Raw genomic sequence first — 25,721 nt, 5'->3', positions numbered from 1 at the left:
CAAAGATGATTAGGAGACTGTAGGGTAAAACATATGAAGAACGGTTGCAGGAACTGGGCATGGCTAGTTTAATGAAAAGAAGGACCAGGGGAGACATGATAGCAGTCTTCCAATATCTCAGGGTTTGCCACAAAGAAAAGGGAGTCAACCTATTCTCCAAAGCACCTGAGGGTAGAACAAGAAGCAATGGTTGGAAACTAAACAAGGATAAAAGCAACTCACAACTAAGGAAACATTTCCTGACAATTAGAACAATTAACCAGTGGAACTACCTGCCACCAGAAGTTGCGAATACTCCAACACTGGAGGTTTTTAAGAAATTTTGGATAAATAGTGAAGGGTTTCCTGACCAAGCAGGGGGTTGGACTAGAAGACCTCCAAGGTCCCTTCCAGCTCAGTTATTCTATTCTATTCTAGATTTGGAGGGGTTCCCTAGAGGTCATCTAGCCCTTCTGATTTCAAACAATCCTTGCTTGCTTTCATTCTCTCTTTTCTCTCTTCGCTTCTCACACGCAGCTCCTTCTCCCTGACTCATCTCGCCTGATGTTTTCATCTGCCCTTTGCTGCTGGCATTTCTTATTATTTGTTTTACAGTAAAAAATAAAAAAGGGCGTGGTGGCTCGGAAATTGGGCCTGAGGAATGACTGATGCTTTTCCTAGGAATATCTAAACCAGGATAGCATCTAATGGGGGAGGGAAGGTGACACCACTAACCGCTCGCAGCCCCAGTCCTTGACTTACAACTTTTTTCTTTAGAGACTGTTTGAAGAGGGCCCTGGGAAAAGTGTGACTTACGACCCTTTATTCACTCTTACGACATCATCCTCATGGTCATATGATCAAAATTCGGGCGCTTGAAACTGGCATGTACCTAGGACGGTTTGCAGCATCCTGGTATCGTATGATTGACATATTCTGTGACCTTCCCAGCCAACTTCTGACAAATGAAAATCAAGGGGAAAGCTGGCAGGGAAGATTACAACCTTTAGTGACCATAGTGCAAAAAAAAAAAGTTCGAGAAATCAGGAACGGTTATGCCACGATTGTGTTGCTCAGTGACCACTTATTCGAATTCTAATCATGGCCGTAAATGAAAGAGTACCAGCATTTTCCAAAATGTTTGCATATTATTTTTTTTCTCCACTTTCAAAAAAACCTACACAAATAAAAACACAACCTCAACGTTTAATAATACACATGTAAAAAAAATTCTTACCTTAAAAAAAATTAACAAAACGTCCCAAAATTATATTTTCGTTTCATCCATCATAACTCAGCTAAAAAGAATCATAATACAAAACGTTATATTTAAAATAACATAAATCTAAAACTACTTTAAATTTCGTGTTACCTGTTTGTTTGTTTGTTTGTTTGTTTGTTTGTTTGTTTGTTTACTTACTTACTTACTTACTTACTTACTTACTTACTTACTTACTTACTTACTTACTTACTTACTTACTTATTTATTAGATTTGTATGCCACCGTTTCTCTATTTTTGGTCCTCCGGATTTCCATCATCCAAATTTCTAATTCTTCGACGTGACTTTCAAAATAATTATTTACGTTAACTATTTTTTATTTTCAGCGTTTTCCAATCTGTTGACTTTGCTCTCGATTTGAAGGAATTCTGTTGCGGAATTTGCATTCTGGGAGGGTTTGGGGACCATTGCAACGTGTGGCTCTTTATACACCGTTCTGGAATCTATAGACAAAACATGAAGATTAACCGTTTTGTTATCTTTCTTCTTTCTTTTCTCCCCCTTCTCTGCTCCGTTGGGGGTGAAGGCCACCAAGCAGTTCCTGGAAGAGATAAACAAATGGACCATTCAGTACAATGTCTCTCCTCTTTCCTGGAACATGGCCGTCAAATTCCTCATGGCCAGAAAATTCGACGTCCTTCGAGCGATCGAACTATTCCACTCCTACAGGGTGAGTGCCTGGGCCATGCAGGGGGTTTTAGTCAAAGTTTTAACTATTAGATTTGTACTGTACTGCTTTATTGCTGTTGTGAGCCGCCCCAAGTCTTCGGAGAGTAGTGGCATACAAGTCTAACAAATTATTATTATTATTATGTCAATACAACACAGCAAACGAGATCACTATGCTGGATTTCGTATTTCATCACCAGTCGGGCACTTCCCAAGCACCTAGGACTGTGGGATGTAGCGGCAAATTATGTTTGCCCATCCCAGTAAAGCGGCCTTTTGCAATTGACAGATGGAGATTTTGTCAATTCCAATGATTTTCAAATGTCCGCTGAGATCCTTTGGCCCTGCGCGCAGCGTGCCAAGTACCACTGGGACCACTTTCACTGGCTTAGGCCAGAGTCGTTGCAGCTCGATTTTTAGATCTTCGTATTTCACCAATTTCTCTAGCTGCTTCTCCTCAATTTTGCTGTCTCCTGGGATTATTATTATCATTTTCATTATCATTATTATTTCTCTGGGTGGGGCTCCATCACTGCCCTGGCTGGATTCATAGGAGTTTAGAGGGAGATTATGACCCTGTTGTATGGAGCGCTGGTGAGACCCCATTTGGAATACTGTGTCCAGTTCTGGAGACCTCACCTACAAAAAGAGATGGATCAAATTGAACGGATCCAAAGACTGGCTACAAAAATGGTGGAAGGTCTTCAGCCTAAAACTTATCAAGAAAGACTTATTGAACTCAGTCTGTATAGTCTGGAGCACAGAAGGGAAAGTGGGGACACGATCGAAACATTTAAATGTGTTAAAGGGTTAAATAAGGTTCAGGAGGGAAGTGTTTTTAATAGGAAAGTGAACACAAGAACAAGGGGGCACAATCTGAGGTTAGTTGGGGGAAAGATCAGAAGCAACGTGAGGAAATATTATTTGACTTTGAAGAGTGGTAGATGCTTGGAACACACTTCCAGCAGACGTGGTTGGTAAAGCCACAGTGACTGAATTTAAACATGCCTGGGATAAACATAGATCCATCCTAAGATAAAATACAGGAAATAGTACAAGGGCAGACTAGATGGACCACGAGGTCTTTTTCTGCCATCAATCTTCTACGTTTCTATGTTTCTATGAATGGGAGATTTTGCAATATCCTTTCCTTGCCATGCCCACCAAGCCCATACCACATCCACAGAACCAGTAATTTAAAAAATGGTAGTCTAGAAGACCTCTAACGTCCCTTCCAGCTCATAGAAACATAGAAACATAGAAGTCTGACGGCAGAAAAAGACCTCATGGTCCATCTAGTCTGCCCTCATACTATTTCCTGTATTTTATCTTACAATGGATATATGTATATCCCAGGCATGTTTACATTCAGTTCCTGTGGATTTACCAACCACGTCTGCTGGAAGTTTGTTCGAAGGATCTACTACTCTTTCAGTAAAATAATATTTGTCATGTTGCTTCTGAGCTTTCCCCCAACTAACTTCAGATTGTGTCCCCTTGTTCTTGTGTTCACTTTCCTATTAAAAACACTTCCCTCCTGGACCTTATTTAACCCTTTAACATATTTAAATGTTTCGATCATGTCCCCCCTTTTCCTTCTGTCCTCCAGACTATACAGATTGAGTTCATGAAGTCTTTCCTGATACGTTTGATGCTTAAGACCTTCCACCATTCTTGTAGCCCGTCTTTGGACCCGTTCAATTTTGTCAATATCTTTTTGTAGGTGAGGTCTCCAGAACTGAACACAGTATTCCAAATATGGTCTCACCAGCATTCTATATAGCGGGATCATAATCTGATGGATTGATGATGGATTGATCTTCTCCCCACCCCTTTAGGAAACAAGGTTCAAAGAAGGAATCGTGAAGCTCAAACCTCATGAGGAGCCGTTGAGGTCCGAACTCCTGAGTGGAAAATTCACCATCTTGGTAAGTTTTGCTCCCAGGGAATTCTCAATGGGTGAAGCCAGAAAACTGGGGGGGGGAGGGGGGGGGGAGGGGGGGGATTGCATTAGAATATTTGAGGAGCCGTGAACACTTCCACAAATATTCCTCTACTGCCTTTCGCTGGTCACCGTTCTCCGTGGTTTAGCAGAAGTTCATTTCAACCTTGCTTGGCTACCCTGCTGATTATAATTCTCCCGCCTGCTTTCTCTGCAGAGTGCGCGAGACCCGTCCGGGGCCTCCATTGCTCTCTTCACCGCTAAGTTGCACCATCCCAATAAAAGTGTCCAACACGTGGTACTACAAGCCCTTTTCTACCTGCTGGACAGGGCAGTGGAAAGGTAAGAAGGGCTATTTGCAGTCCAACTGGGCAGCTGGTTTTTGGCGTCAAGAACTTAAGAGAGATGGATAGCAATAGCATTTACACTTATATATCGCTCCATGGCGCTTTTGCAGCCCTCTCTAAGCGGTTCACAGAATCTGCCTCTTGCCTCCATTTGACCCACCTTGGAAGGATGGATGGCTGAGTCAACCTGGAGCCGGTGGTGAGATTTGAACTGCTGAACTGCAGTTAGCTGAAGGAGCCTGCAGTGCTGCACTCTAACCGCCGCAGCACCCCGACTCGAGATAGATAGATAGATAGATAGATAGATAGATAGATAGATAGATAGATAGATGGATGGATGGATGGATGGATGGATGGATGGATGGATGGATGGATGGACAGACAGACAGACAGGATAGGTAGGTAGGCAGGCAGGCAGGCAGACAGACAGACAGACAGACAGACAGATAGATAGATAGATAGATAGATAGGTGGTAGGTAGATAGGTAGGTAGGTAGGTAGGTAAATAGATAGATAGAGATAGATAGATACAAAGACAGACAGACAGATTAGGTAGGTAGATAGATAGATAGATAGATGGATGGATGGATGGATGGATGGATGGATGGATGGATGGATGGATGGATGGATGATAGGTAGGTAGGTAGAGATAGATAGATAGATAGATAGATAGGTGATAGGTAGGTAGGTAGAGATAGATAGATAGATAGATAGATAGATAGATAGATAGATAGATAGATAGATAGATAGATGATAGGTAGGTAGGTAAATAGATAGATAGAGATAGATAGATAGATGATAGATAGATAGATAGGTGATAGGTAGGTAGGTAGATAGAGATAGATAGATAGATAGATAGATAGATAGATAGATAGATAGATAGATAGATAAAGAAAATTCATGCTCAACTGCCTCAGGCCTGACAGCAAAGATGTGTTTTTAAAGTCTTTTGACAGGCCAGGAGGATGGGGGCAATGTGAATCTCCGTGGGGGTTGGTTCCAGAGAACCAGAGCCACCACAGAGGAGGCCCTTCCCCTTGGCCTCGCCAATTGGCACTTTCTTGCCTGACAGGACCTGGAGAAGGCCAGGTCTGTGGGATTTTAAGTGCGAGCCCCATCTCCTTGATCTGAATCCTCGTGGAAACCTAATGTGACACACACACACACACCCAGTCAACTTTGCGTGTGACTCTAAGTTGTGATTTTCCTTCCAATAACCAGCTTTGAAACTCAGCGGAATGGCCTGGTGTTTATCTACGACATGGCGGATTCTCATTATTCCAACTTCGAGCTGGATCTCAGCAAGAAGATCCTGAATTTGTTGAAGGTAATGAAAATGTCATCGTTTACCTAAACTGACTCCACTTGAAGACTCCCCTGGGACTGCAACCCGTGAAACATCTGCTGAAAAAACTTCAGATGTTTGGCTTTCCTTCTCAGGCATTGTCCAACTTCATCAAGTTCATCAGCTCAATTACTTTGATCGTCTTTTCGGGTTTTTAAAACTGGGGTTCCAGAGCATTGAGGATAGAAACATAGAAGACTGATGGCAGAAAAAGACCTCATGGTCCATCTAGTCTGCCCTTATACTATTTCCTGTATTTTTATCTTAGGATGGATCTATGTTTATCCCAGGCATGTTTCAATTCAGTTCCTGTGGATTTACCAACCACGTCTGCTGGAAGTTTGTTCCAAGCATCTACTACTCTTTCAGTCAAATAATATTTTCTCACATTGCTTTCGATCTTTCCCCCAACTAACTTCAGATTGAGTCCCCTTGTTCTTGTGTTCACTTTCCGATTAAAAACACTTCCCTCCTGAACCTTATTTAACCCTTTGACATATTTAAATGTTTCGATCATGTCCCCCCTTTTCCTTCTGTCCTCCAGACTATACAGATGGAGTTCATGAAGTCTTTCCTGATACGTTTTATGCTTAAGACCTTCCAACATTCTTGTAGCCCGTCTTTGGACCCGTTCAATTTTGTCAATATCTTTTTGTAGGTGAGGTCTCCAGAACTGAACACAGTATTCTAAATGGGGTCTCACCAGCACTCTCTATAAGGGGATCACAATCTCCCTCTTCCTCCTTGTTATACCTCTAGCTATGCAGCCAAGCATCCTACTTGCTTTTCCTACTGCCCAACCGCACTGTTCACTGTTCAGAAATCACTACCCCTAAATCCTTCTTTTCTGAAGTTTTTGCTAACACAGATAGAAGCCTCTAAGTGGTTCCATCTGCTGTTTTCTAAAGGGCAAAAGATACTTCTCCCAAAAATGTTTCCCCAGATGGAAATGTTTGGTAGTCCATGGAAACTGTGCTGGGTCATGGCTAGGAATTGGATGAAAAGCGTGACATGGTAGCCCTGATGGGCGTTGAATCCTTGGAGGCTCTTTTTGTTATGTTTATGGAGAGTAACCACAAAGGTTTCTTGAAGGCCTTCTCAATAAGGTCTCAATAAAGGAGAATATTTGTAGTTCAGGGTTGAAATGAGGAGTTCCTTGGTGAGTTTGGTGGTTTCCTTGCGGGACGTTGTTAGTGTTGTTAACAGTTGGGCTTGCAATATAGAAACAAGCTAACAATGAGTGTTTGTATTGAAGTACTATACCTTTAAGAGGTAGTGTTGCAAATTGCCATAAGAGGGAGCCAGAGAGCATGATTCTCTCTCTGTTCTCGCTGTTCTTTCTGCTGATTCACTGTGACAGATGTAGTAAGCTCTGTGTTAGTTTGATGTATCTGTCAGCTGTAATGCATGTAAGACAAATACAGGCTTGTAATATTATTATTGTATTGAGAGATATTGCCTGGTTTGAATGCGCATGACCAGACTGTTTAACTTGACTGTGCTATTTTTAAAGTAAACACTATTTTATACACTTTAATGCAGTGGTTCTCAACCTAGGGGTCAGGATCGAACAACTGTTTCACGGGGGTCACCTAAGACTACGGAAAAAGACAAATTTCCCATTGTGTTAGGAACTAAAGCTTCTATGCTGGCGCCTTGGAACATAATAATAATAGTAATAGTAATAATAATAATAATAATAATAATAATAATAATAATAATAATAATAATAATAATGGAAGGATACTGCAAAATTTCCATTCATAGAAACATAGAAGATTGACGGCAGAAAAAGACCTCATGGTCCATCTAGTCTGCCCTTGTACTATTTCCTGTATTTTATCTTAGGATGGATCTATGTTTATCCAGGGCATGTTTAAATTCAGCTACTGTGGATTTACCAATCACGTCTGCTGGCAGTTTGGGATCCCGCTGAATTGAGCGCTGGTGAGACCCCATTTGGAATACTGTGTTCAGTTCTGGAGACCTCACCTACAAAAAGAGATGGATAAAATTGAACAAGTCCAAAAACGGTGGAAGGTCTTAAGCATAAAACTTCTCAGGAAAGACTTCATGAACTCCGTCTGTATAGTCTGGAGGACAGAAGGGAAAGGGGGGACATAATCAAAATATTTAAATATGTTAAAGGGTTAAATAAGGTTCAGGAGGGAAGTGTTTTTAATAGGAAACACAAGAACAAGGGGGCACAATCTGAGGTTAGTTGGGGGAAAGATCAGAAGCAAATATTATTTTACTGAAAGAGTAGTAGATGCTTGTAGCAAACTTCCAGAAGAAGTGATTGGTAGATCCACAGTAACTGAATTGAAAAAACATATATCCATCCTAAGACAAAATACAGGAAATAGTATAAGTATATAGATGGACCAGGAGGTCTTTTTCTGCCATCAATCTTCTATATTTCTATGATTTATGTATGGATTAAAAAAAACAACTTTTTGCAAAAAACTCCCGGAAATCTACATTTTGAACTGGATGCCAAAAACTCCACAATGCTGTTATTTGTGGCCATGAAACGCAACTCACCCCTGTGCCATAGGTCAGACCTCACAGCATTCATTCCACTGCATTCCAAGTAGAATTTTTTTTCAGTATAATGCCAAAATTCCCATTATGTTATTATTTGGGGCCACGAAAAGTAACCTCTCTTATGCCGCTCTTAGCCAGGATTTACTTAGATCTGCATTTTGAAACTAGATGGACCGTTACAGATAAACACTTTACTTCCTGCAGCCTTGTGGTTCTCAGTTCTTCGGTCTTGATCGCTGGAGTTGGGGAAAGGATTAAATTTTTCCAAAGCCTATCCCGTTGAATCTACGAGGGTGGCAATGGATGGAGCTTGTTTGGTCTTGGGGTTAAGGCTGGAAAGCAGTTCAAGTCCTGCCTTGGCCATGAAAGGCGGCTGTGAGACTTTGGGCCTGTCCAACCCACCTTGCAGGGTTCTTGTTATGGGGAAAAGGAGGAGGAGGAGGGGGGGGGGTGTTGGATATATTTACTGCCTTGAGTTATTTGTAAAAATAACAAAGGGCAGGATATGAGGAAATAAACTCAGTAAGCCCAAATTACACATAGAATGTTTCTATGTTAGGGGAGGTTACAAAAATGATGGTTGTTTGGTTGGTAGGTTGGTAGGTGGGGAGGGAGAGAGAAGGAAAGGAAGGAAGAGGAAGGAAGGAAGGAAAAAAGGAAGGGAGGAAGGGAAGGAAGGAAGGGAGAATGGAAGGAAGGAAGGAAGGGAGAATGGAAGGAAGGAAGGGAGAAGGGAAGGAAGGGAGAAGGGAAGGAAGGGAAGGAAGGGAGAAGGGAAGGAAGGAAGGATGAAAGGTAGAAAAAAAGAAAGAAAGAAAGAAAGAAAGAGGAAAGGAGGGAGAGAGTGAGGGAGAAAAAGAGAAAGAAAGATTGATTCATGGATGGTTGGTTGATTGATTTGTGGCACAGAATAATCCAATTTGATTTGTGGCACAAAATAATGCAACGTAATTTGACATTTTGCTTATATTCATCTACTGGCATAACATGGTTTGGAATTATTACAGCATCAAGCTCTTCCATAGGTTTCTTTTTTATTAATACTGTATTCTGAATTGGTTGTTTTTGAACACAGCCATGCGATATCCCCTGCTCCTCAGTAGGATCTGCAATCATTTATGGTCTCCCACCCAAACTTCCTCCAACATCTCTGACCGTACACAAACATGGATATATTTTCCTTGAGCCCAAGGGCTGAGCTGGTCTCTTGAATGGGGCAGTTTTCATCAACGAAACTTCAGCTTGTAGGAAAAAAATGTAGAAAAATGAGGCTGACATGGGCCTCAAATTTACTTCAAAACAAATAACTGTAAATCTATGTTCTAAATTGCTTTTCCATTTTCAATGTCTGCTCTTTTCAAATGTACTTGGGTCTCCCCCTACTGGCCAGAGGGCAGAAATGCAAGCAAAATCCCCTTTGAGTTCAACTCTGTTCCCACTACTCTGGGATCTCCTAGTGGCCTCTTATCCTCTTGTCCAACCCCATTTAGCCAGGTGCTCCTTGAATTTGGCTCATTCTACAATTTCTCCTATGCGGATTATTGCTTGGCCCTCTTGCCTGAATGTCAATAATCTGTAGTTTTGTAAAACAATATAATATTTTTGCGCCAATGTTAAATATAAAAAGTGCCATTGCACCTAATCCTACGAAGCTTGAAAATCCCCAATGTTTTATTTCTTTTTTTTTTGGCCTCGCTTCCTTGCCTGTTTTTCTTTTCAAACAATGCTGATTTTTTTCCCAAAATTAAATGATTTTTTAAAATATCTCCTTGGTTTTTACAGGGAGCCTTTCCAGCGCGCCTGAAAAAGGTCTTCATTGTGGGAGCCCCAATGTGGTTTCGAGTTCCTTATTCCATCATCAGCTTGTTGCTTAAGGAGAAGTTGCGAGAACGGGTGAGCGGCGCAGGAGGGACGTCGGGGGGCTTCAGCTCAAAGGGTGAACCAGCCACGTCCACGGTCCCACTTGAGAAACTCAGGCCAGGCGCAGTAAAAAACAGACTGCGTGCTATTGCTATTGACTTTGAGCCAATCACCAGGAGATTGTGAATTCTAGTTCGGCTTCTCTAGTTCTAGTTCTTAGGCATGAAAACCAGCTGGGTGTCTTTGGGCCAAATCACTAGGAGACTGTGAATTCTAGTTATGCTTTAGGCATGAAAGCTGGCTGGGTGCCTTTAGCACAATTACTAGGAGATTGTGAATTCTAGTCCTGCTTCTTTAGTCCTAGTTCTTAGGCATGAAAGCCAGCTGGGATTCATCTGGGTGTCTTTGGGCCAATCACTAGGAGACTGTGAGTTCTAGTTATGCTTTGGGCATGAAAGCTGGCTGGGTGCCTTTAGTACAATTACCAGGTAACAGTGAGTTCTAGTCCTGCCTTAGCCATGAAAGCTGGCTGGGTGACTTTGGGCCAATCACTGGGAGATTGTGAGTTCTAGTTCTGCTTCTTTAGTTCTAGTTCTTAGGCGTGACTTTGGGCGAATCACCACTCACCAGGAGATTGTGAGTTCTAGTTCTGCTTTGGGCATGAAAGCCAGCTGGGTGCCTTTAGCACAATTACCAGGAGACTGTGAGTTCTAATTCTGCTTTGGCCATGAAAGCCTTCTGGGTGGCCTTGGACCAATCACCAGGAAATGGTGAGTTCGAATCTTGCTTTAGTCAGAAAAACCGACATGAGTGACTTTGGCCCAATCACCAGGAGATTGAGAGTTCTAGTTCTGCGCTGGGCACCAAAGCCAGCTGGGTGAATTTAGACCAGTCACCAGAAGATGTTTGAGTCCTGCCTTAAGCATGAAAGCCCAACACACCTCACAAGATGGTTGCTATGGTGAAAATAGTAAGAATAGGAAGCATTCACCACCTTGAATAAAATAATAAAAGCAGGATTTTTTGGGGGGGGGGAGAATCTAATGAGGGATTAAGTGCAAGCCAGCTTAAATATGGGCAAACTCTCATTCCTAAAAGAACAAAAAAGCAGGGGATCAAAGTTTATTTTGCTTAGCTTCACCCTGTGCTTCCTCCTCGTTTGTTTAGGTCCAGATGGTGAAAATGTCAGAGCTCCGCCAGCACCTGCCCCACGAGTGCCTCCCCGAATATCTGGGGGGCTCTCTCAAGCTGGACCCCCTCAGCTGGAACTGCAGGTTCCTCCCGCAGCAGAACGGGCATCCGGACCCCCTGGACGAGCTGATCCTGGTGCCTCTGGCTCCCCCTCGCGACAACGGTTCCGTCCACGTCCCCGGGCCCAAATCCATGACCCTGCCGGAACTCCTGGAACATGTGAACCAGAAGCAGAAGCGAGGGATTTACGAGGAATACGAAGGCATTCGACACCGAAGCCCCACGGGGACATTTGGGTGTTCACTGTAAGCATCCAGGTGATGGGAAGGGATGAGGGAGGGTCCGAGGATGGAGGATAACAAGAGCTGGAGCGTAAGAACCTAAGAAGAGCCCTGCTGAATTGGGCCCAAGCCCATCGAGTCCAGCATTCTGTGGCCCACAGTGGCCCACCAATTGTCCATGGGGATCTTGAGCAGAAAGAGAAGGCAAAAATCTCCCTTTCCCTTGACCCCCAACAACTGGTACCCAAGGGAACCCTGCCTGCCTCAACCAACATAGAGGCGGCACATGGACATCCGTTTCAATAAGGGAGGGAGGGAAGGAGGGAGGGAGGGAGGGAGGGAGGGAGGGAGGGAGGGAAGGAAGGAAGGAAGGAACATAAGAACATAAGAGCCCTGCTGAATCGGGCCCAAGCCCATCAAGTCCAGCATTCTATGTCACACAGTGGCCCATCAATTGTCCATGGGGATCTTGAGTAGAAAGAGAAGGAAAAAATATCCCTTTCCCTTGACCCCCAACACATGGTGCTCAAGGGAACCCTGCCTGCCTCAACCAACATAGAGGCGGCACATGGACATCCATTTCAATAACCACCCATGATACACTTGGCATCCATGAATCTGTCCAATCCTGCCTTGAAGCTCTCCAGGCTGACAGCTGTCACAACCTCTTCTGGAAGTGAATCCCATCAACCAAGGACCCTCTGGGGGAAGAAATATTTCCCTTGATTTGTCCTCACTTTCGTACCTGTGAGCTTTATGGAGGCCCCCCTCGTCCTAGTATTGTGCGATAGAGAAAAGAATTTTTCTCTATCCACCTTTTCTATCCCATTCATGATTTTATACACTTCGATCAAGTCACCCTTTAAATGCCGTCTCAAGGCTGACGAGACCAAGGCCTTGCAACTTGGTTTCATAATTCCTCCATAATACTTGTTGCCTTTTTTTGCACCTTTTCCATTTCCATTACATCCTTCTTGTGGTGAGGTGACCAGAACTGTACACAGGACTCCAAGTTGGAGAGTCTATACCTGTGATGGCAAACTACGGTATCCGCGCCGCTGGTGGCATGCGGAACCATATTTGTTTATTTATTTATTTACTTTATTTGTTTGTCAACTTGAAGATGGGTGGACTTCATATCTTGCATATGACAGGAGTCCGATTCGCATGGCGCTTTTTAAAAGAAATTTGGAGAAACATTTGCTAGCGGCCTCTCTCCTTGCTACGAAATATTCCTGGTGCTTGCTTTTGTTCATAGAAACATAGAAACATAGAAGACTGACGGCAGAAAAAGACCTCATGATCCATCTAGTCTGCCCTTATACTATTTTCTGTATTTTATCTTAGGATGGATCTATGTTTATCCCAGGCATGTTTAAATTCAGTTACTGCGGATTTATCAACCACGTCTGCTAGACGTTTGTTCCAAGGATCTACTACTCTTTCAGTCAAATAATATTTTCTCATGTTGCTTTTGATCTTTCCCCCAACTAACTTCAGATTGTCTCCCCTTGTTCTTGTGTTCACTTTCCTATTAAAAACACTTCCCTCCTGGACCTTATTTAACCTTTTAACATATTTAAATGTTTTGATCATGTCCCCCCTTTTCCTTCTGTCCTCCAGACTATACAGATTGAGTTCATGAAGTCTAACCTAGAACCATTTCTTTGTATTGGTCCATAAGGCCAATAGCAAGCTGGCTGAGTAATGCAGAAGTTGTAGTACCAATAGACCTAGGGGTGAAAAATATTGGACTAGGTCCTGTGAAGTTATGTTCTCATTTTGAAAGAATTTAGTAGAATCTCTGTTAATGTCAGGGTTTCAAAGTCATGGCTAGAAAGATCCAAGTTAGAGGTCTTCTGCTTTTTTCTGCCCCCCCCCCTTTCCAGGGCACCTTTGAACCAGGAGAAAAACCGATACGGTGACGTCCCCTGCCTTGACCAAACCAGGGTGAAGTTGTCCAAGCAGTTCAACTATCAGGAGGTAAGCAGAGATGACGGCTATGCAGGGAATCGAACCCCTGAAGCATGGCAGAGAATTCCAAGTCTACCTGCAGAATTGAAGCAGGTTTGAAACAGACCTTGATAGTCGCCGTAACTAACTGCCAGGGGTGTTGTGGGGGGAAAATAGAGGGCAAGGTGGTTTAAACTTCAACTGAATACAATTTGGAATTGAAAGGTATTTGGGACAAAGGGGGAATCCCTTCTGTTCAATTAAGACATTTACCATATATTCTGTCGGGCTCTCTGGTAGAATCCTCCCAAAAATGCACAGATACAATTTCAGACACACACACGTTTGAAAATTCAAAACAATGTTCTTTATAATGAAAATTCACTTAAACCAAGCCCTCTTTTTGTATAGCAAAGAGCACTGGTCTCCAAACAAACTGGTAATTTGTACAAGTCCCTTATCAGTTCTGAGATACTTAGCTTGCAGCTGCGAGGCAGTTCACAGTCCTTTCACAAAGTGAAATACACTTTGCTCTGGTTTAGTTTCAAAGCGGGGGAAAATCAGCACACACAAAAAGTCAAAGTCAGTAAAGCAGTCACGAAACACAACGATCAGATAATCCTCCACAATGGCCAAACCCACAGGCTGCTATTTATAGCTGCCTCACTAATGACCACAGCCCCACCCAACCACAGGTGGCCTCATTTTCTTTGATAATAATCTCTCAGTTGTTGCTGCCTATGCATCGCTCTCCGCATGCGTGGCTGTATCATTAACTCTTGTTCTGAATCCAAGGAGGAACTAGATAATTGATCTCCTTCTGAGCTGTCTGCCCTACTCTCCTCCTCCCTGTCACTCATGTCTTCTTGGTCAGAGGAGCCTTCATCAGCAGATTCCACCAGGGGCAAAACAGGCCTGCAGCATGTGGATGTCTCCCCCACATCCACAGTCCTTGGGGCAGGAGCTGGGCCAGAGCTAACCACAACAACTTCTACAACTTATCTTTGCCCAACACCAAATGTAACTTCTGTAGCTGGTTTGTAAGGTTGATCAACACAATTGTATTTCTGTAGATGACCGACTACATCAATGCGAGTTTCATGGACGGCTACAAACAAAGGAACGCTTATATCGGCACTCAAGGTATTTATGGCCTTTGATCTTAAAAGCATCACCTGGTTCTTTAGAAACCATCAAGAAGAGGCAACATCTGCATTCAGTCTTGTCAAATCACAGCTCCTCTTCTGGCTTTGCACAACAGATGTGCTTTGCATGGTCTGGTGCATTGGAAAAACTCAATGTCTTTTTGTCAGCTTAGAATCAAAATCTACCATCCTAATTTTCCAACTAGAAGCAACTCAGATTGAGTTGCTAAATTTTGGTCCTGTCCAGTCCTTGACATACAATTGTTGTTTGACACCATGGCTTAAAACAAGTTGGTGACATGACTGACCCAATTTTATGAGTGAACCAATAATCCACTATGACACAAAACCCAGAAAGAGTGCTCCTTTACTCTCTTGAAATCCCTTTCTCTCCAATATTTCCACGGAATATTTCCAAGGAAGGGAGATAATGGGCAAGGATCAGGACGCAACCTATATTAAGGTAATATATTAAGGTGATTCAGGGACACCGCCAAGGCCATAAAAGAAGACACATTGGTCATTCAAGTTATTATTTCTGCACCATCATGACTTCAAGTGATCCCTGAACTAAAGAAGTTGGTAAGCGAGAACTAACGATAGTAGGTAGTTTTCAGCGGACTTTTTATATTTCCTGTTTCATTCCAGGGCCATTAGAAAATACATACAATGACTTCTGGCGGATGGTGTGGGAACAGAACGTGCTGGTGATTGTGATGACCACAAGGTAGCGTATCTATTTTAACAGAGTTGGAAGGGACCTTGCAGGTCATCTAGTCCAACCCCCTGCCCAAAGCAGGAGACCCTACGTTTGCCTCTATCTGGGATTGAACTCACAACCTCCTGATGGCGAGGCAAGAGCTCCACCTCTAGGCCACAGAAGCTGCATCAGATAATAAGTAAGCCTGACCTCAATGGGTTTTAGGCGAGCGGTTGGCTGGTCCATCAGCACTGATGCTCTTTTGACGATGCTCTTGACTGGAGACATCAAGTCAAAACCAAGAACTCTTCTTGGGTTTGGACTTTGATATCTTCTGCTAACTGGGCCAACTGTGGTTCCTTCAAAAGAGTCTTCCTCCAAAGTATCTTGGAGTCTTAGTGGACAACCATTTAAATAGGAGCCAGCTGTGTGCAGCAGCTGCCCCAAAAGCCAACACAATTCTAGGCTGCATCAACAGAGGGAGAGAATTAAGATCACGTGACGTGTTAATACCACTTTATAAGGCCTTGATAAGGCCACACTTGGAATACGGCATTCCGTTTTGGTCGCCATGATGCAAAAAGGATGTTGAGACTCTAGAACAGTGTTTCCCAACCTTGGCAACTTGAAGATATCTGGACTTCAACTCCCAGAATTCGCTGGCTGGGGAATTCTGGGAGTTGAAGTCCAAATATCTCCAAATATCTATCTGGACTGGGACTCATTGCTCACAGTCACTCATGCCCTCATCACCTCGAGGTTCGACTACTGTACTGTAATGCTCTCTACATGGGGCGACCTTTGAAAAGTGTTCGGAAACTTCAGATCGTGCAGAATGCAGCTGCGAGAGCAGTCATGGGCTTACCTAGGTATGCCCATGTTTCTCCATCACTCCGCAGTCTGCATTGGCTGCCGATCAATTACCGGTCACAATTCAAAGTGTTGGTTATGACCTTTAAAGCCCTTCATGGCACTGGACCAGAATATCTCCGAGACCGCCTCCTGCCGCACGAATCCCAGCGACCGATTAGGTCCCACAGAGTGGGCCTTCTCCGGGTCCCGTCAACTAAACAATGTCGGTTGGCGGGCCCCAGGGGAAGAGCCTTCTCTGTGGCGGCACCGGCCCTCTGGAACCAACTCCCCCCGGAGATTAGAACTGCCCCTACTCTTCCTGCCTTCCGTAAACTCCTTAAAACCCACCTTTGCCGTCAGACATGGGGGGACTGAAACATCTCCCCCTGGGCATGTTTAATTTATATATGGTATGCTTGTGTGTGTGTCTGTTAGTATATGGGGTCTGTTTTAAATCTTTAAATATTTTTAAATTTGTCAAATTATTTATGATTTGTTTCCACGTGTTGTGAGCCGCCCCGAGTCTTCGGAGAGGGGCGGCATACAAATCTAAGTAATAAATAAATAAATAAATAAATAAATAAGTTGTCAAGGTTGGGAAACACTGCTCTAAGGAAAGGGTGCAGAGAAGAGTGACAAAGATGAATAAGGGACTGGAGGCTAAAACATAGGAAGAACAGTTGCAGGAACTGGGCATGGCTGGTTTAATGAAAAGAAGGACCAGGAGGGACATGATAGCAGTGTTCCAGTATCTCAGGGGTGCGCACAAAGAAGAAGAAATCAACCTATTTTCCAAAGCAACTGAGGGTAGAACAAGAAGCAATGGGTGGAAACTAAACAAGGAGAGAAGCAACTTAGAACTAAGGAGAAATTTCCTGACAGTCAGAACAATTAATCAGCGGAACAACTTGCCTCCAGAAGTTGTGAATGCTCCAACACTGGAAGTTTTTAAGCAGATGTTGGATAACCATCTGTCTGAAATAGTGTAGGATCTGCCCGAGCAGAGGGTTGGACTAGAAGACCTCCAAGGTCCCTTCCAACTCTATTGTTATTAAAAGATATCTCTCCATGCTTCCGTTGGGCTCCAAGCTGACACCTTCTCGGTATGTGCATATTCTATATTCTTCTTCTTTCGGTGACAGGATTGAAGAAGGGGGCAAAAGGAAGTGCGGTCAGTACTGGCCACTGGAGAAGGACTTCCAGATCGGCTATGGAACCTTGACCGTTACGAACCTTGGAACCGAGAACCTCAGCCATTACAAGAAGACACTCCTGGAAATGTTCAGCTGCGAGGTAACGGCACAAAGTCTCCATCACAGGACCAATGGGCGGGACCCAGGGGAAGAGCCTTCTCTGTGGCGGCCCCGACCCTCTGGAACCAACTCCCCCCAGAGATTAGAATAGCCCCACCCTTCTTGCCTTTCGTAAGCTTCTTAAAACCCACCTTTGTCGTCAGGCATGGGGGGAACTGAGATATTCTTTCCCCCTAGGCTTCCACAATTTATGCATGGTATGTTTGTATGCATGAATGGTTTTATAACAAGGGTTTTTAGCTGTTTTTAGTATTGGATTGTCACATATTGTTTTTACCACTGTTGTTGGCCGCCCCGAGTCTACGGAGAGGGGCGGCATACAAATCCAATAAGATAGACAGATAGATAGATAGATAGATAGATAGATAGATAGATAGATAGATAGATAGATAGATAGATAACAATGGGGGTGTCATACTGGTCGTCCTTTACACAACAGATCCACCCCATTGTTGCTCACAACCTATCCTCCTCCTCCTCCTCCCTATCCTCTTTAGCTGGTGCTTCCTGGATGGAAAATTGGGAAACACAGGATTATCTTGATTGGTTTCTGTTAATAGAAACATGCAAAGTGTTGGTTATGACCTTTAAAGCCCTTCATGGCACTGGACCAGAATATCTCCGAGACCGCCTGCTGCCGCACGAATCCCAGCGACCGATTAGGTCCCACAGAGTGGGCCTTCTCCGGGTCCCGTCAACTAAACAATGTCGGTTGGTGGGCCCCAGGGGAAGAGCCTTCTCTGTGGCGGCCCCGACCCTCTAGAACCAACTCCCCCCGGAGATTAGAACTGCCCCTACTCTCCTTGCCTTTCGTAAGCTCCTTAAGACCCACCTCTGTCGTCAGGCATGGGGGAACTGAGACATCTCCCCCGGGCATATACAATTTATGAATGGTATGTCTGTCTGTATGTTTGTTTAGAAAGTGGGGTTTTTAAAATATTTTTAAACTGTAATTTAGATTTGTTGTAAATTGTTTCACTTTGTTGTGAGCCGCCCCGAGTCTGCGGAGAGGGGCGGCATACAAATCTAAATAATAAATAATAAATAAATAAAATTCCTGGTGTCTTCAGATTCCTGGCCGTTCAATTTCTTCCATTGGTTTTTGGTTATTGAAACGGATGTCCAAGTGCCGCCTCTATGTGGGTTGAGGCAGGCAGGGTTCCCTTGGGTCCCACTTGTTGGGGGTCGAGGGAAAGGGAGGGTCTTGCCTTCTCTTTCGGCTCAAGATCCCCATGGCCAATTGGTGGACCACTGTGGGACCACCAAATGCTGGTCTCCATGGGCTTTGGCCCGATTCAGCGTGGCTCTTCTTATGTTGTTATGGTTTGGCTCCATAACAGTGTTTCTCAACCTTGGTAGATTGAAGATGGGTGAAGATGACAACCCACCCTTGCAATAGTGGCATGAATGTGATGATCTGCAGCGTGGGATCCACTCTTTTGACCCTACCCCCTTTTTTTGATTACCTACAGAACCGCGAGAGGCGCCGCGTGACCCACTTCCAGTACGTGAGCTGGCCCGACTACGGGGTCCCTTCCTCGGCGGCGACGCTCATCGACTTCCTGGGAGCCGTCAAGCAGCAGCAGAGGGTAGCCGTCAGCGCCTTGGGCCCCCGCTACAAAGGCCACCCAGGCGGGCCACCCATTGTGGTCCACTGCAGCGCCGGCATTGGGAGGACAGGTAACTGCATTGTCTTGGGATCTTGAGTGTTGGGTGTTCTGTGCACCCCAACTCAGAAATCACTTACAGTATTTTTTGGAATATCGTTGGCTATACTTCAGATCGTGCAGAATGCAGCTGCGAGAGCAATCATGGGCTTTCCCTAAGTATGCCCATGTTACACCAACACTCCGCAGTCTGCATTGGTTGCCGATCAGTTTCCGGTCACAATTCAAATTGTTGGTTATGACCTATAAAGCCCTTCATGGCACTGGACCAGATTATCTCAGGGACCGCCTTCTGCTGCATGAATCCCAGCGACCAGTTAGCTCCCACAGAGTGGGTCTTCTCCGGGTCCCGCCAACTAAACAATGCCGCTTGGCGGGACCCAGGGGAAGAGCCTTCTCTGTGGCGGCCCTGGCCCTCTGGAACCAACTCCCCACAGAGATTAGAATTGCCCCCACCCTATTGCCTTTCGTAAACTACTTAAAACCCACCTCTGCCGCCAGGCATGGGGGAATTGAGATATTCCCTTCCCCCTAGGCCTTTACAATTTTATGCATGGTATGTCTGTATGTATGTTTGGTTTTTATTATAATGGGTTTTTAATTGTTTTTAGTATTGGATTATTATTATATGCTGTCTTATTATTGCTGTTAGCCGCCCCGAGCCTCCGGAGAGGGGCGGCATACAAATCCAATTAATAATAATAATAATAATAATAATAATAATAATAATAATAATAATAATAATATAAACCGCCCCGGAGTATAAGACGCCCCTTAGTTAGGGAAAAGAATCTGCTTATCAGGTATTCATCTGGCTAGCATCCTTAGTCTGGTCAGTTTCAGCACATTATTTTATCCCCTGGTTAGGGCTGGGAAAAAAACTTTATTTGGAGAGAGTAACAGTGAAAGAGCTTGCAAGCCAGTAAGAGCTGGGAACATCATTAGCATGGGAAAGAAACATTCGGAGCAAGTAGAGCGATGGAAAAAACCCTGCAAAGACTTAGGGCTTGGAAAACATTCTTCACAGAGAGTAACAATGAAAGAGCTTGCAAGCCAGTAGGAGCTGGGAATATTGCTAGCACCTGGCTAGGGCTGGAAAGAAAATTATTTGAAGCAAGTTAGAGCAAGTTAAAAAAAAAACCTGCAAAGACTTAGGGCTTGGAAAACATTCTTCGCGGAGAGTAACAATGAAAGAACCTACAAGGTAGGAACTGCGAAGATCATTAGCAACTAGTTAGGACTGGAAAAAAAGCTACAAATTATCAGCCTCTTTTAGGGAGGAAAAAGGTGCCTCTAATACTCTGAAAAATACGGTTGGGGATGATGGGATCTGTTTGCCCATATTGGAGAAGGCTTCTCCACCTGTAAAACTGGGAGTAGAGGAGGTCCTTTCCTCTTCTTCTCAATTTTTGGTGTACGGAGAATCCCTCTTCTCCAACCGGTTGCCCTGCCCTGTATCCAACTTCAACCTCCCCCAAGGCCCTGCAGGTTGGGGATGATGGGACCTGGTAGCTCAATGTCTTCACTGAACAAAAGCTGCCTCAAAAGAAGTCGAGGAAGAACAGGGAATTGGGTTTTTTGGGGGGTGGCCGATGGGTGACCCGTCCCTTCATCCGGCCCTTCCTTCCTTCCCTTCCAGGTACTTTCTGCGCGCTGGATATTTGTCTGTCGCAACTGCAAGAGGTGGGCACCCTCAACATTTACCAGACGGTGGTGAGGATGAGGACCCAGCGCGCCTTCAGCATCCAGACCCCTGAGCAGTATTACTTCTGCTACATGGCCATCCTTGAGCACACCTACAGGGAAAACCTCCTCCCCATCTCCCACCCCAGGATGGGCCCGATGAAGAGCTAATGCGGGGGTCTCGCTGAGAAGGCCTGGAAGCTGACCACGTCCTCGGGTTCAGAAGGTCTGGAAGCTCCCCCAGGCCTCAGCCACAGGAGGAACTACTAGGCTGTCAATTTCCTTCCTTCCTTCCTTCCTTCCCATCTTCCTTCCCTCCTTTCTCATCTTTTCTTTTTCTCATCATTTTTCCTTCCTTCTGATCCTTCTTCCTTCCATTCTCATCTTTCTTCCTCTTTCTCATATTCTTTCCTTCCTTTTACATCTTCCTTCCTTCCTTCTTTTCTCCTCTCTTCTCATCTTTATTCCTCCCTTTCTCATCTTTTCTTTTCCTCGTCATCTTTCCTTCCTTCAGATCCTCCTTCCTTCCATTCTCATCTTTCTTCCTCTTTCTCATATTCTTTCCTTCGTTTTACATCTTCCTTCCTTCCTTTTCTCCCTTTCTTCTCATCTTCTTCCCTCCCTCTCTCTCTCCTTCCTTCCTTCTCCATTCCTTCCTTTCTCATCTTTTTCTCATCATCTTTCCTTCCTTCTCATCTTCCTTCCTTCCGTTCTCATCTTCCTTCCTATTTCCCATCTTCTTTCTTCTCTTTTATAACTTCCTTCCTTCTTTTCTCCTTCTCATCTTCCTCCCTCTTTCTCTCCTCCCTCCTTCCCTTCCTTCCCTTTTCTCATCTTCATTCCTTCCTTTCTCAACTTTTTTTAAATCTTCTTTCCTTCTATTTACATCTTCCTTCCTTTTCTCCCTTTCTTCTCATCTTCCCTCCCTCTTTCCTTCTTTCTTTCTTTCCCTTCCTTCCTTCTCTCCCTCCCTCCTGCTCAACAGCTAGGTCTGGTCGGACCTTTCACCTGGACCCGTTCTCCACCGCCAAGGTTGGAGGACATTTTTCCTGGACCGCTCCGCCACGACCAGTAGCCACGGACAAGGAATCCCTTGAACCCACTGCCTTGATTGACCCCGTGCCTTATTCAGAAATATATATATATATATACTCGTTAACAAATGACGCAAACCTACAGGGCTGCGTCAACGGATTCCACGAAGGTCTTGACCCTTCTCCATGGGTCTGTCCTACAAGAGGCTGCCTCCGAAGAAGAACCCAACGCTACAGTCTTAACCACCGGTGGTCCTGCCTTTGTGTTGTCCACGTATCCATACAACCTTCTTCTCTTGCCCGGCATCCCACCACGATTCCCATTTACATAGGTGTAGCTGCTTTTACCCAAGATTCGGCGCTGCCTCATTCCGAGGGGCGACGTCCCACCTCTACTGCCAAAGTTAATGGCGCTCTCTCCTACCCGCCCTCCATCTCTGTTTCTCCCCTTCTTGTTTCAACCACGCACACCGACGCCTGGGAGCTTTCTCCCGCCCCCTTGAACGAGGGCCCAAGATGCCTAAGAGACTGGCATTGGCGCAGGAGTTGGGAGAGGCGAAGCCCAACTTGTGTCTAGGTTAGGCGGTAGTGCTTTGGGAGGGGTTTATCCAAGGGGACTCCGCAGCCTGCGGGGAAGGCAGGAAGGAGGGGAGGAGCTTGTGTGTTTGTCCCTAGCTGGAAATGCTAAGCGGCTGGTACGAATAGGGGGACCAGAAAAAGGGCCCAAATTAGAAGGGAACGGGGGGGGGGGCACAGGCAGAGAGAGGCTTTAAGCTGGAACAATTCTCTTCCAACGGAGGCTCTTCTTCCAAACAGCGCTGGCGAAGGAGGAGAAACAAAAAAATACTTTCAAGGCATTAAGAGACAGAGAAGGTTGTAGGAAAGTTGGGCACCCAGGAATCTCCTTTATATGTGGGGGGGGGGCCCATAGCAGCAAGAGAACGACGAGTCTCGTATTCTGCAGCCCTCGTGTCTTACTCTCTCTCTCTCTCTCCGCTTGGAGAAAAAAAGTGGCCCCCGTCGAGCCACGTAAGTAACTTTATACTGGAACCAGTGTATATTTCTTTTTTTTATTTTTTACAAGCCCTTTCTCTTCCTTTCCCTCCCTCCCCGCCCCTTCTTTTTCGGTTTTTATATTTAATCTTAACTTGCGCGACGTCCGAGTTGGAAAATCATTGTAAATGTTCCTGGTCGCTGCTGCTCATAGCGAATGAATGGGCTCTTTTCCAAGAGGGCGGCTGGGTGGGTTCTCGTTTTTGGTATTCACCATTAAATATGCCTACAATCCACAAGCTCGGTGCTGTTGTTCCTTTGGCGGCTTCTTTTGCAAGCGAGTGTTTTGAGGTCGGCACCTCACAGCCTTTCTCCTCTTAGATGGGCCTGGGTCCAATCCCGACAATTCTTTTGGCAAGCAAGTGAGTCAGGTCTGTGCCAAACTAGCATTATAGCCTTTAGACATAAGATAAAATACAGAAAATAGTATAAGGGCAGACTAGATGGACCATGAGGTCTTTTTCTGCCGTCAGACTTCTATGTTTCTATGTTTTTAGACTTATATACTGCTTCACAGTGCTTTACATCCTTCTCTAAGTGGTTTACAGAGTCAGCCTCTTGCCCCCAACAATCTAAGTCCTCATTTGACCCACCGCGGAAGGAGGGAGATTATGATCCCACTATATAGAGCGCTGGTGAGACGACATTTGGAATAATACTGTGTTCAGTTCTGGAGACCTCACCTACAAAAAGATATTGACAAAATTGAACGGGTCCAAAGATGGGCTACAAGAGTGGTGGGCGGTCTTAAGCATAAGACGTATCAGGAAAGACTTCATGGACTCAATCTGTAGAGTCTGGAGGACAGAAGGAAAAGGGGGGACATGATCGAAACATTTAAATATGTTAAAGGGTTAAATAAGGTCCAGGAGGGAAGTGTTTTTAATAGGAAAGTGAACACAAGAACAAGGGAGCACAATCTGAAGTTAGTTGGGGGAAAGATCAAAAGCAACATGAGAAAATATTATTTTACTGAAAGAGTAGTAGATCCTTGGAACAAACTTCCAGCAGACGTGGTTGGTCAATCCACAGTAACTGAATTTAAACATGCCTGGGATAAACATCGATCCATCCTAAGATAAAATACAGAAAATAGTATAAGGGCAGACTAGATGGATCATGAGGTCTTTTTCTGCCGTCAGTCTTCTATGTTTCTATGGAAGGATGAGTCAACCTTGAGCTGGTGGTGAGATTTGAACTGCTGAACAGCTAGCAGTTAGCTGAAGGAACCTGCGGTGCTGCACTCTATTAACCACTCCACCACCGAGGCTCTTATAAACCTCCATTCTAGATAGATGCTGGCTGAGGAATTCTGGGAGTTAGCAATAGCATTATAGCATTTAGACTTATATACCGCTTCATAGTGCCTTTACAGCCCACTCTAAGTGGTTTACAGGATCCGCATATTTGCCCCCAACAATCTGGCTCCTCATTTTACCAACCTTGGAAGGATGGAAGGCTGAGTCAACCTGGTGGGATTTGAACTGGTGAACTACAGTCAGCAAAAGCAGCTTGCAGTACTGCAATCTAAACACTGCACCACCATGGATGGATGGATAGGAGGGAGGGAGGAATACCAATAGTGCTTAGACTTATATATCACTTCATAGTGCTTTTACAACCCTCTCTAAGCGGTTTACACATTCAGCCTCTTGCCCCCAACAATCTGGGTCCTCATTTGACCCACCTCGGAAGGATGGAAGGCTGAGTCAATCTTGAGCTGGTGGTGAGATTTGAACTGCTGAACTACAGCTAGCAGTTAGCTGAAGTAGCCTACAGTGCTACACTCTAACCACTCCCTTCCTTCCTTCCTTCCTTCCTTCCTTCCTTCCTTCCTTCCTTCTTTCGCTTTCTTTTTCTTTTTTTCCTTCTTTCCTTCTTGCAGTAGCAATAGCATTTAGACTTATACACCACTTCACAGTGCTTTTACAACCCTCTCTAAGCGGTTCACACACTCGGCCTCTTGCCCCCAACAATTTAGGTCCTCGTTTGACCCACCTTGGAAGGATGGAAAGCTCACTCAACCTTGAGCCGGTGGTGAGATTTGAACTGCTGAACTACAGACAGCAGTTAGCTGAAGGACCCTGCAGTGCTGCCCTCCAACCACTGCACCACCCCGGCTCACGTGGAGTTGAAGTCCATGCATCTTAACCTTGCCAAGGATGGAGAAACATTGTTTTTAAGGATGTTGCCTTTCAGGCATGTAGCAAGACAACTAGATTAAAAGAAACAAGCTAGCAGCATTGTAGCTGGATTTTTTTTCCTAGCCTCAAAAGAGGATTGCAGTCTTTGCACAGCTGCTGAGCATCTTTCAAAAGGACTAGGAACTTGAGGTTCAAGTACCCGCCGTTACGGAACGTGCTAAACGTGCCTGTTTAGGCTGAATTGCACCAGTGAATGTTTGCGGCAGAGTTGGGCTTTTTGCATGGCTCCCATTCTCTCGTCCAGCCTAGTCTGCAGTTTGTAGACAAGACCCGTATAACGTACCTTTCCTGAAAGGATGGGGAGATATAATCTGGAACGGGGCAGGAATAGGGTAGTTCAAGGGGACTACGGGGAAAATAACTTAAAAAGATGGACAAGGTGGTGCAGGAGAAGGGATGGCAAAACTTGGAGGTGGAGTCAAACGAGGAATCAGCCGGGAATCCTTATGTAGCCACAAGCAAAGCAAATCTAACTCCCATTGAGTGCTGCTTATAAGATATAACATGACCTTTATTGTCACTTTTTTTCTGTAAACACACTGGCTGATTGATTGATTGGACTTTTATATATATATACAGTATTTGTTTTCCTAGATTTTCACGAATACAGGTATGATGGTCTTGGCATACTCGGGTTTCTTCCCGTGTAGGATTCAAAGATTTCTGGTGACGTTT

The 25,721-nt window shown here is 44.6% G+C and overlaps 1 protein-coding gene across 1 annotated transcript in view; it reads left to right on the top strand.

Annotated features, from left to right (window-relative positions):
- PTPN9 (protein tyrosine phosphatase non-receptor type 9) overlaps positions 1 to 23,081 on the top strand; it is a 42,192-nt gene extending 19,111 nt beyond the window's left edge. Inside the window, exons 2-13 of the mRNA XM_070763444.1 lie at positions 1,787 to 1,930; positions 3,768 to 3,857; positions 4,089 to 4,213; positions 5,440 to 5,545; positions 9,893 to 10,003; positions 11,138 to 11,466; positions 13,332 to 13,425; positions 14,469 to 14,538; positions 15,189 to 15,267; positions 17,235 to 17,385; positions 18,878 to 19,085; positions 20,712 to 23,081. Of these exons, the coding sequence (XP_070619545.1) occupies positions 1,787 to 1,930; positions 3,768 to 3,857; positions 4,089 to 4,213; positions 5,440 to 5,545; positions 9,893 to 10,003; positions 11,138 to 11,466; positions 13,332 to 13,425; positions 14,469 to 14,538; positions 15,189 to 15,267; positions 17,235 to 17,385; positions 18,878 to 19,085; positions 20,712 to 20,926 (1,722 nt within the window). The 3' untranslated portion in view covers positions 20,927 to 23,081. The remainder of the gene's footprint in view (positions 1 to 1,786; positions 1,931 to 3,767; positions 3,858 to 4,088; positions 4,214 to 5,439; positions 5,546 to 9,892; positions 10,004 to 11,137; positions 11,467 to 13,331; positions 13,426 to 14,468; positions 14,539 to 15,188; positions 15,268 to 17,234; positions 17,386 to 18,877; positions 19,086 to 20,711) is intronic.
- The last annotated feature ends 2,640 nt before the right edge of the window (positions 23,082 to 25,721 follow it).

Source organism: Erythrolamprus reginae, chromosome 10 (assembly GCF_031021105.1).
Source record: "Erythrolamprus reginae isolate rEryReg1 chromosome 10, rEryReg1.hap1, whole genome shotgun sequence".
NCBI classification, from domain to species: Eukaryota; Metazoa; Chordata; class Lepidosauria; order Squamata; family Dipsadidae; genus Erythrolamprus; species Erythrolamprus reginae.
This window is presented reverse-complemented; position numbering and strand designations above follow the sequence as displayed.